This window comes from Gambusia affinis, linkage group LG03 (assembly GCF_019740435.1).
Source record: "Gambusia affinis linkage group LG03, SWU_Gaff_1.0, whole genome shotgun sequence".
Classification (NCBI taxonomy): Eukaryota; Metazoa; Chordata; class Actinopteri; order Cyprinodontiformes; family Poeciliidae; genus Gambusia; species Gambusia affinis.
This window is the reverse complement of record NC_057870.1, coordinates 11,026,229-11,038,431: the sequence shown is the minus strand read 5'-3', so window position 1 is coordinate 11,038,431 and position 12,203 is coordinate 11,026,229. Positions and strand designations below refer to the sequence as shown.

Below are 12,203 nucleotides of genomic sequence, written 5' to 3'. Positions count from 1 at the left end.
TCTTGTCATGCCCACTGTCCTGATTCACAAACAAAACAGCTGTCTTTCAAAATGATGAATTAGTCTTCCGGATGACGCAAGCTAAGAGTTCCTGCTTCTTTTCTCGCTGTTCATAGAATTTAAAAGAGTCGTTCTTACTGTACGTCCTTAATGATGGAGCCACATTAAAAACCAGTCTACACACGTCTATTAGATAGTGAAAAAGCGCCATGTGCTGTATATTAGTTTTTAGTGACTAAACACTTGGGAGAGAGGCGACCTAGAATCAAGCCTTGTGGTGCTCTGAGTATGTATGTTCTCATTGTCCTCTCAGCTTCACTTCTGAGACACAGAGAGAAAATGCTCATTAGATCTATGTGCTGAATCTCTGCTCTCTCTCTCTCTCTCTCGCTCTCTCTCTCTCTCTCTCTCTCTATCTCTCCATCCGTCTGCTTAACAGATGGGAGGGTCGTGGGCACAGCTCTTCCCCTCCCCCTGGAGAGGCATGGTGCCTGTTCAAAAGATCCCTCTTTATGCTTCTCTCCATTTTCCTTTCTTCACTCAATTTCTATGTTTTCCTCTCACCACTCTTCTAGCTTTTCATTGTCACTCCTCCGGCTCAAAGAACAAAGATGTTAAACAAGCAGAGGAGCAACTGTTGTCTTTCTGTCTGCTTGATGCCACTGTGCTCTCTGACCTCAGCAACTGCCTACACCGGCCTCCCTCCAATTGTCTACTTCTGGCTTGTGTTAATAGAGGAATACCATTAGTTGGAAGCCTCCGGACCTCCCTCTGCCTTGCTGCCTTTGGCCATTCATAAATCACTAATCAAATCGCTGACATCTTGCAAACAAGTGAGTTTGTAAAAATCAAACCAACAACTCTGACCATAACCCAAGGCTGAAGAAGTGGATGTCAGCAGGATAGATATAGAGCAGTGCACATAAATTGTGTCAGACATCTCCCATTCTGAAGAGTGGGATATGTTTTACTAGTGGCTTGTGAAAATGTCTCAGTTTTATTCTATTTTTTAGTAAAAATGCTACTGAAGAATCTACCCTTGACTGAAGTCTACGGTATTTATCTGTGTGTTAATGGCAAAGAAATGATTGGTGTAATGCAACAATCTGCCTAGGTTTGGGATTATTTTATGGTTTTGGGAGGATTTAGAGACCTATTTTGGTGTGTTTTCTGAATATAACGTCTCAGAAACCAAGCCAGGTAGTCACCACCCAAAGTCACCGGACCTCTTTAGTGGTGAACTTGTTCCCTTCCTTCAAACGATGACATACCTATAACCTTTTTTTTTCTCCGCCAGGGGGTCTTTTGTGGGCTCTAGTGTCCCTTATTCGAAAGTAGGCTGACAGGAAAGGGGGAAGGACAGGGGGCAAGACATTTGCCAAACGTCGGCCGGGTCTGGGAATCGAACCTGCGACCGCCATGTCGAGGACTGAAGGCCTCAAACGTGGGTTGCGCTATCCCTAAGCCACCACAGCACGCCCCGACATAGCTATAACCTGACCAGGATATTTAACGTGAACATACATTAGGGCCAGAGCAGATTGGTGAATCATGCAAATAATTTCTAGATATTAACAAACACTGTGGGGTGCATTGAGGTGCTCCAAACCAAAACAGATCCGTAGACTTCATCCCATAGTGCTGGTGGGAGACACCACCCATCTGTTTTCTTGGAACAATGGGAGATGTTTCACCTTGCTGAGTTAAACTTTATTCCTCTTTGGTCTTGGAATGTCAGGTAGATTTTATCTGACACGCGAAACATTTCACTGGCTTGATTTGTCATATAGGACCTGCCAGAGGCAGCTCAAAGCAGGACTCATGTTTATGGGTTTATGACAGAACTGTTTTGTGAAAGAGGCTAAAGTGATGACAATAAGACATCTAATTTCAGGCTTTATGTACGTTGTGAAAGAGACTAGACTCTACATAGTACACAGCCTCTTTTGTGTCTTCTTCATTTTCCCTTCTTCTCTACTTTGGGATTAGTAAATTGGCTTAAAGTATTAGACCTTTTAGGTTTGTATTTAATTTGTTACTTTCTCATCTTATTGGCACACTTTTGGCCAGGTATCAGTGTCAGGGGCCTGTAAAAACAATCTAGCTGTGTTGTGCCTCTCAAGCAAGTTAAGAAAGAACTGCTTGTTTGCTGCAATTCCCTTTAGTTTTTTTTTTTTTTTTTTTTTTTTTTTTATCTTGGCGTTATGAGGCTAAATTCGATTTAGTGAGTCAGTGGTAATCTGTTAAGTTAAATGATGCTCCATCCACCACAAGGGAAGAAAAAGGGAAAGGAGCCCGATGAGGAGGTGGGCACTCACTTCTTAACCAGAAGCTGTCTGGCTCTCATATGGGACGGGGGCGGGTGTGAGGAAAAGTGGGGGGTTTGGTGGCAAGAGAGATGGGGTGGTGGGGTGCAGGGGGGAGGCAAGTTGCCCTGTTGTGTAGGAGGAGGTAGACGAAGCACAGATGAAAAAGCATAGGGGAAACTGGCTGAGCCGAGGAGGCATCAATACGGGGCTAAGTGGCAGCAGAACCTCACCTCAGGGGAGTGCTAGTTGGTGCTGAGAGCCAGAATCGGGGATTAAATGTTCAGGACACAGGCTTAATCTTAGTGTTAACGTTACGTAAGGCCTAAGGTGTTGCCCCAGCGGGTGTTGACATTGAGAGTTTCAGCTCTGCTTAGCGAGCTGCACGAGGAACTAGAGGGAGGAGGTGGAGGCCAGGAGGCAGGGATCACGGAGGTAATGCCTCCCTTGTTTGGAGTGATGCCCAGGCTGGGTAATGTTGAGTACAAAGACTTGGGAGGGGATGATGCTGTCAGCCTGTGATTGAGGTACTCCGGCTTGATTGATATCCTTGTCTGGCTGTCTTGTGCCAAGCGCCTTAGTGCTGGCTTGTAATCCTAGTTTGTCTGACAACATCCTTTTTTGTTGAGTACCAGAGGGCAGCTCTTTGTTTTCCTGTCTATGGATGGGTGTGTTTGCGCAGAGCAATGCTAAGATGTTTTGGATAGCCTCTTTAGAGCTGCCACAGTATTATTTAGGATCTTAGCTTTATTGTTATAATGGTTCAGTTTGATCGTTGTGTTAGCTGACGAACGCAGCATTTCAATACTTCCATGGGTGGGTGTACTCCAAATCTCTAAAAGTTTTTTCTTTTTCTTTTTTTGTCTATCATTTCTTTATTCTTTAGACTCCATTGTCCCACATTGTGTTCGTTTTTCATGTAATGGCAGTTTTTGGTTGACTGATCTGTAAAATATAGAAAAATTATGGTGATAGTGTTTCTTTAGAAGCAAAAATGATTGCCATTATCTGACTTATTTAAAACAGAAGAAAAATAATAATCGCTTTTCTGTTTTAAGCACACGTACATATATTTTGAGTAGGTTTAGTTAAAAAAAAATCATATATATATATATATATATATATATATATATATATATATATATATATATATATATATATATATATATATATATATATATATATATATATATATATATATATATATATGTGGTGATAGCAAGGAAGGTTTTCAATCTTAAGGACATGAATTGTATGACCAAAGATAAAAAGTGAAATCCCAGTGGAAACATTCAAAGAGCTGATCAGCAAATATAAGAAATGTTTGATAGCTTTTTCTCTGATTACTGAGAAGTATGTAATGTAACAGACACACTTGAGAATAGTTTATTGTCTTTTGGTAGATGGTTGTCTCTTTTCCTATCAAAAAACATTCACGATTAAATAAAAATTATTTTACAGTACATAAATACTTATAAAAAGTTACTTGCAAAATGGCACATATTAGTTTATTAGTGTTTTCATAATGTCCTTTCATCGTCTTCATTTTCTGTTGCACATGGAACAAAGTTGTGGGCTGTTGCCACAGGCTTCGGTCTGTCACTAAGAGCCAAAGTATCCCTGGTTGTCTCCATTACAAGCTTTCATTATCAATGTCCTACTGGCAAGCACAAAAAGGTCAAGTGCATAGCAGTGTCCTGCACTACAGCTAAGGGGTTTGGATCTTCCTTGTACTCCCTCGGGCATGTTACTCGATAAATACATGGATTCGGGTTAGGGGAGAGTTAAAAAAAAAAGGATGAAGAGCGCATTACAATGTTCGAATATATGTACGGGAGTATGGAAAAGGAGAGAATATGAGAGAGTGAGGAAAAAGAGCAAGGGTGTTTGAGAAAAGAGAGACAGAGAGTGATAGAGAGAGAGACTGAGACTGACATGTCTTTTGGTGAAGTGGTGTCGTCTTCCACATCAATGTCTGATGCTTGTGCTGCCAGGTGCCGGAAATGTGGTTCAGAAAGGAGAGAAGAGAGAAGAAGGGGAAAGTAGAGAAAAAAAGGCAGGGTAGATGGAAGATTTTTTTTTTTCTTATGTGACGGCGCTGACAGCTCCCCTGCATTGCACTGAGCTTAAATAATGGGATGCTCATTTGCATAACGAGGGACGTTATCACCTCTACTGTCAAAAGAAAACACAACAACAGTTCTTCTGCTCCTCCCCGAGATAGATTGGGTTGGCCTACTTTAGCACTCCAGAGAGATGCTCTGGAGCTCGGGCTTAGCCAGGCTCATACAACAGTGCACGCACACATGTACACCCCCCCCCCACACACACACACACACTCCTGCACACGCGCCTGCACACGGACAGCCGTTCAAAGTTTTTGGAGCGCGGTTCTCTTTTCCTCGTGGGTGCAGTCCTGCACATAAAGCTGCAGCGCTCCACCTGAGTGAGGGTTTCTACACCCTCAGCTGTTCACACAAAAGTACAGTTTTTTACTATTAATCAGGTGGTGTCACTGACTTGCAGTTTCTCCAGCTGGATTAAGTGCAAGCAGGAGTTGCGTTCAATCCTAGTGCGACTTTCAGAGAAACATAGCATTTTTTCTTGTTCTTCTTGTGGCTTTGTTTTGCCAGAACGTGGCAAGACCCAGGCTCCGCTTTTACATTTGCCACTTGTCCTGTAGCTCACATCTGCCTCACTGGCAGATGTGATATGGACTGCAGATAGAGTAGTAAAAGTACATGGCTGACAAGTTCCACTGTCAACATACAGTGCCGTTTCAAGGGAGAGACATAAAATGTGTTTCTCAGAGCCGAGGTAATGTAACAGTGTTGGTGATTAGAGCATTTAAGTTAGTGGCACATCCAAAACACTGTCAAAGAACGAGGCAAGATCCTGACAGCGCTGTCTTCTCTCATAGTGGGTGCCTCGGTAAAAAATAAATAAATAAAAAAAATGCAAAAACTGATTTGCATGATATCGACAGAGAAAAACACAGCATTTCTCACAACATTGTTGACAGATTCTTTGTCTTTCTTCACCCTCCCTTGTGGCTGCCGTGATGCTACTTTTATATATTTTTTCCCCTCTCACTATTTTGCCATATTTTATTTCATTTAATGCTTATTCTCTGCTTACCCCTCCCTCTCTGTCTTGCAGGTACAGATGCTGGAATCTTTGAGGTGATTGGAACAAATAGAAAGAAGAAAAAAGCTAGATAAGAGATAGCAGGAGTGCAAGAGGGAAGAAAAAGAAGAGCGAAAGGAAGAAAAGAGGAGAGACAGAGAGTGAGAGAAAGAAAGAAGAAAGCTTTGAGTTATTCAGAAAGAGAGGAAAAAGAAAGAGACGGGGACGATGGGGAGGAAAAAGATTCAGATCACGCGGATTATGGATGAACGCAACAGACAGGTAAGTCCCGAGGGGGTGGGAGGATGGATGAGTACGGGAATGGGGGAGAGAAAAGGCTGGAGGAGGGAGGGAGAAAGGAGAAACACCCTACACCCCCAATAGCCCTCAACAATGAAGGTCTTCTGGGAGTCTGGGCAATATGTGAACTGGGGAAAGGAAAGGTGCATGCAGGAAATCTACTTATTTAATGTCTTTCAGAAGTATCCATATATCTTAAACTTTTACCTTTTCTTACATCGCAAACCAAAAACTTTAGTTTATTTCGTTAGGAATTTATGTGCTAGACCACCACAAACTGGAATGTAATTGTGAAGGAGAAGGAAGCAATCTCTACTGATTTGTTTTTTAAGTTATTTTGTGAAAAGCGTTCAAACATTAGTGAACACATGCCATCATTGAGACCAAGGAAAACACTAGACTGGTCAAGGAAGTTCTGCAAGAAGAAAATGTAATGCAGGATTGCAAATGTGAATTTCAAACATTTGGAATTTAGAGTAAAGGCATTGTAGCAATGTAGTAATGTGCAGGACTAAACAAAACATTTGAAAAAAGAGTGGCAGAAAAAATTTGGCATTAAGAAGAATATACTGTCTTCTTTGAAGACATGGCCATGGCAGTATAATTCTGTGGGGATGCTTGAGCAGAAAATATGTAGGTGTTCTGAGGTGATGGGACGATTGACAGATACATACAGAACAATCTTTTAATAAAACATCTTAGAGGAAGAGGTTCAACTTACTTCTATAGAACAATTGTGTTAAACATTCAGTCAGAGGAATAGTGGAATAGTTTAGCTCAAAACATATCAATGTTCTCAAATGGCCCGATGAAAGTTGAGACCTAAATCCAACAATTGAGAATCTCTGATCTGAACTTAGAATCTCATGTTGACAGACATTCATCATCCCATCTGATTGAGCTTGGGGTATTTATCAAATGTTTTAGTCCTTAGCAGTGTAAAGCTTATACAGACGTATAAAATCACATTGTACTTTTTAGATTTTCATTAATGAAAAACTTTGAAAGAAATCTTTGCCTTCCATTTCATAGTCTTGTGCTGAGTTGTGCAAAAAATTTTAATACAATATATTGTTGGCTGTGACATGATGTCTGAGGCTTTACATTTTTGGTGGAGGAGTTGCTGTACATTTCTCTTAAGTGTAAAAAATTAAATTGGGGCTTTACTGTAGTACATTTTAAAATTAATTCTGCATCACTATCACACAGCTGCAGCTGAAGTGTCCTTTACACAACCAACCTGTCACAATGCACATTTTAGCTCACTGCCAGTGGAATATTACTGGGAAGAGGGTAGCAGCTCATGAGTGTCTGGGAGGAGTAAAACATAAATAAGGAGTAAAACAGAGATAGTTAAAGTGACACGCTGGAAAATAAATGCTGTAGTTCTATTTTTTTTTTTTTATAGAATCAGTACCAAGACGTACAGCATTTAATATCAAACAGTTTAAGCAATACAACACTGCTAATAAAGGACATATTGACGTAGAAAACACTTTGCAACAACAGCTGGCATCACTTGAGAGAGATACATAAAATGAGCTAATAGTGGACAGAGAGTTAGAAGTAGACACTATAGTATGTGGCAGGAAATAGACAGAGACGGAGCTCTCTCTCTGCCCTTGAGGCCCACAATCGATCACTTCCTGTGGCATGGCTGACCACTGACACTTTGTCAGCTTCCTGGCAGCTCCAATTGGATCCATACGCTGCTAAGGTGGCCTATGGATCACAGGTCAAACACATACACAGCCCCGTTTCTGTTGCTGTTGAGGCATCTTTATGCTTGGGTTTATTCAGGCATGCTCACATGTTGTTTCAGGCCAGATTTTATCTAGCAGTGATCTTGAGGACATAATTTAAGGACAGTCAAGAATATCGTAAGGGATGTCTTGGATTGCTTTAAGTCAGGTTCTTTGAAGTTTTTAGCAGAATTAGATCCTTGAGTGTGCCAGAGAGCTATCTCACAATTAGTCATCAACTTAGCTTCCTGTAGCATTCTAAAACATCTCAAATTGAGACTATTTATATCTGTGGGGTAAAACTCAGTACTAGTGGCTATTCACTACCTATTATTTCACAAGAGACTAATGTTATTAATGTCAATGTAGTTTAAGCTAAGAAATGTCCATGTCAATATGCCTGCAACTTCAAGTTCAACTTCTGGTCTCAAGCTTGTCAAGAGTGGAGCAAATGTTCACATTTTTCAGACCTAGCTTTTTGGAAATTATGCTGAATGACTCAGAACCAGTTTATCAGACGGACTTGACATACAGTGACAGCCGGCAGCTTCACACATTGGAAGTTTAGTATTTGTAGCACAGATTTTGTTCAGCTTAGAAAATAGTAAAACACTAACAATGGTCTTTTGTGGAAATAAAGACGGTTAATATGCTGTTGCTAACACAGATCCTTTTCATCTTAGCTGTTCAAAATTTCTAAAATAAGCTAAAACTTGCCTGGCTAGCCGTCTCGGGATGCATGGTGTGTTTTATTTGCAGTTGGATGTTGACCAGTTAGAGTTCCCAGTTGGAAAAACAGCAAGAACAACCCCAGAGGTTAGAATTGTGACTGGGTGAAGTTAAGTATCCATCATAGCTGCCATACAGGTTAAACATATTTATAGCAGCAACTATAAGCATTTTAAAGCATTTTTGACATATTATAACTTACGTAACTAACTTATTGTAACTTGGTGGCAGAAACAAATCAGACCATTTTGTTTTCTAAAAGCTCATCAGATTATAACATCCATCACATTACTGATAAAAATGTTAAAAAATTGTGTTTTAATAAATAAATAAAACTGTCCCTTTAAGAGAAAACAAAAAAAAAATCTAGGTAAATAGTTTGACTGAAAAAAAAAATGATATGCTCTTATGCCAGTTTTCTGTTACTGAAAGAGACAGGCAGGCGGACCAAGAGACAGAGCAAGAGCGAGGAGGAGGTCACAGGAATGTTACATGAGGACTATAACTATCGTGTTGCAGCACCCACTCTCCCTCAGTGTTATCTCAGGCCCTCTCCCTCACCACCGACGTAGCCTATGTCTGCAAGCTGCACCAAGCTCTCTGACTCCTGAGGATAAGGAGGGAAAGAGGGAGACAGGAAGGACACCTGAGGGGAATCGATGCCTCAGATATCTTGGCTTTATTTACAGGGAAAGGAGGAAGGAGAAGGAAACTGAGCAGAGAGAAACGGGTTCACGGAAAGGAAAATCAATAAATCGCTGCATTTTTCTTGTTTTGATCTTTAAAGCGATCATAATCATTAATAGCTGCTGTTTTATGGAAATAATAACTCCTCCTTACATGACTTCACCGAGTTATGTGGAAAGCACCACTCTCTTATTGAACCTAGAGCCTAAATAGGTGATGTCATTTTGTTTAGGGGAGGAGGACATCACAAGACTGAGACAGACAGAAACTAAAATTTTCTTCCTTTACGAAAAAAAAAACAACAAAAAACAGAAGCTTTCCTTTTGCATATTTTCACTTCCTTTTTGAGGAAATGTCCCAAGTCTAAGCCAAATAAACACCAGATGACTGCTCTCTACTTCACATTCATAACATATTTCAGTTTTTGCGTGCCTAAGACATTTACTGTCCACTTAAAAGGATAGTTCAGAATTGTGAAGTGAGATTCTGTTAAAAGGTTACAAGCCAAAATATCTAACATTCAGTAGGTGACTTTCTTGACGTCTTCGTTTAGAATAAGTACAGATAAGTCGGTCCCATTGACTGAAGCTAATGGCTAGTCCAAGAGTGGCCAAGACCAAAGTGGACATTTACCAACTTAAAAGAACTTTAATTATGAAAAACATCACTGTGATTAGATGTAAAACATTTAACAATACATTACTTTTTTCTTAGAAACTCTGACAAGAACCCAAAAAAATCAACAACATCCTCAGCTTAAGGTCTATGTCTCACTGTCCTGGGTATCATTGTACCATAGCGATGGATGCTAACACCACTGAAAATGATGTGTTAGCAAAATAATCATCCAACACAAATTTATAGGTTGCCATGACACTGAACCAACTAATGTGGATTTACCTTAAATGACAATAACACAAGAGTTATTTGGCCCAGTTAAGAAACTTATTTTGCCTGCAATCCAAAAAAAAATGCAACAGTTATGAGAGAGAAAAAAAAATGAGTTTTTAGTTTAGAAAAAGCTGCAGAAAGGTGCTTCATGCCTTATTTTTAAATTTACTGCAGTTCATCCTGGATTCTTACACACTCCATAACGCTACCGTCTTTGGAGTGGCACCACTCTGTGGAGCTGTCAGCGCTACCTTGCCACCTACAGAGCGGTGCTGCCTCCCCTTCCTTCCCCTCTTGCACTCCTCACAGTGGCAGGATCACACTGGGCACGGCGCCTGGCTCTCTCTGGGCGGCCACTTTGGACTGCCACCCCCGGGCCTCGAAACACTTCCCCAGAGCGGTGGCAGAAGGGCTAGGCCTCCCTGGTGTTGACTGGCTGCCCGGAGCTCCGGACAGTGGGCAGCAGTGTGTGAACCCTGGCTCCAAGCCGCCCGACCACTCATACCCTCTCCCAGCCTCGGGCACATGAAAGAGGCCCCTGTGTCATAAACTCATGGGCTGCAAACAGAGAGCAGACTCTCTTGATCTGCACACACATAGGCAGGTAAATGCTCCTATGGTAAAAGATACAAGTACAGGTGTGGGTGCCCATACACACAGAGGTAGCTGATTATTTTATCACATGCATATTTTACATGCTACATTTACTGGCTTTGTGTACCCTGAATTCACAAACACACACTTTCATTTATATGCAAACATCTACAACACATCTTTCTCTGTCTACCCCGTCATGGGGATCAACTAATTTACTTCAATTGGCTCTAATTAGTGTTACCTCTCCAGCCAGTGCACTCAATGGGCTTAATTTAGGATGACTTGGTTGCGTGAACGTGTGTGTGTGTGTGTCTCTGTCCTTGTGTGGGACATGTGGTCTCCAAAGGGAATGGACCCAGGGGCCAAAGGTTAATCATGGATCAGGTCATCAGCGACAGGAAGTAAAACAACTGGATTTCTCGGCTCCCTCAAAATAAGTCGCTCACACTTAGCTGGGGAGGAGAATTTAGACCAAAAAAAAAGAGTTTGTTTTCATGTCCTTCTGTGTCTGTTTTCCCATTTTCTACTCTACTCTTCGCTAAGTGAATTGCAGGAGCAAAGACAAAGGAAGGGGTCTTTTTGTTTCAGCCGGCAATGCATTCTTCCCTCCCAATCAACAGCGCTGGGGTGAGAAAACGTGTGAGAAAAATTAACAGCAGGAAAATAATGAGGCCCACAGGGTAACTCCTCACCCCTGAACTCCTCCTCCTCTAATTCCCTGTTTCCCACCTTCAGTCGTCTCCCTCTCCTACCACGGAGAGTGGCACTCCTTTGCTGTCATCTGCTCGCCACTACATCATCTCACCTGAGAGAAGCCCACAAAGATTGCGGCGTCTCTTTTATATTTTATGTTCTCAAATCATTTTTGTTTGTTTCATTCTTGCACATTAACTACATTATCCACCATTATTGGGGGATTTTGATCTGGACGATACGGCTCTCCACCTCGGTCGCCATTGTGTTTGAGGCAGGCCACGTTGTTTCTCATTGTCGTTTGCAGTTAATAGGGAGTTTGGAATTGCTTCTGGGTTACAATGTAAGCACCATAAGAAAATATGGCCATACATTGCAGCTGAAAGTAGCATATTATCTGTGCTACGTCAAATCCTTACTGTGTTTGATCAGCTCTATTTCAAAGTCCAACATACTTAGGCTGGTGAAACCAGAATAATTTTGTGCTAAACAGAAATTCTTTAAAACGTAGTTTAAGACAAGAATCCTAGTTTTATTTTCCAAATCATAATAAAATTATGTGTTTCTTTATTAAGATAATAGCAAATTGAGTCAAACATAAAACTTCAATATTATTTTGAGAACATTTTTGAACATTTGTTACTAGTTTTGAATTGTTACCCCTAACTGGAAAAAACAAACAACTTCTTACTTATTTCAAAACTATTGTTAAAATCATTCATTGTCTTATTCTCGGTTTAGTGAACCATCAGAGAGGTCTAACCCACACTGTAAAAAAAACAGTGACAAACAGTAAAATTGGCAGGACATTTGTGAACTACGAAGTAAATTAAAACTGTTGGTTTGATGTGAAGTTGCCCTAAATCAGTGAAAACAGCAATTTGTACATTTTGCTTTCATGTTCACATTAGAAAAAACATTAAGTTTGCATCCTTTTTCCCTTTTGCTTTTCTGATCAAAAAGCAGATTCATTAAATCTTCAGAGCACATGTTCATTTTCATTGGAGACTTTTTAAAGATAATTTAACAAAGAAAAGATTCTCATATGTGTTGTCTACAAGTTTAAATAAAAAACAGTTCCTCCATTTTTGTAGAAACTACAAATTCAATCATTTTCTTTTCTCAGTCAGTT

General features: G+C 40.6%; 1 protein-coding gene across 13 annotated transcripts in view; it reads left to right on the top strand.

Moving 5' to 3' along the window:
• The window catches only part of mef2cb (myocyte enhancer factor 2cb), an 85,574-nt gene that overhangs the window by 31,776 nt on the left and 41,595 nt on the right, over positions 1 to 12,203 (top strand). For all 13 annotated transcript variants that reach the window (XM_044109775.1, XM_044109805.1, XM_044109812.1 and 10 more), the window contains one exon: positions 5,466 to 5,714. In XM_044109775.1, the coding sequence (XP_043965710.1) occupies positions 5,661 to 5,714 (54 nt within the window). In that variant the 5' untranslated portion in view covers positions 5,466 to 5,660. The remainder of the gene's footprint in view (positions 1 to 5,465; positions 5,715 to 12,203) is intronic.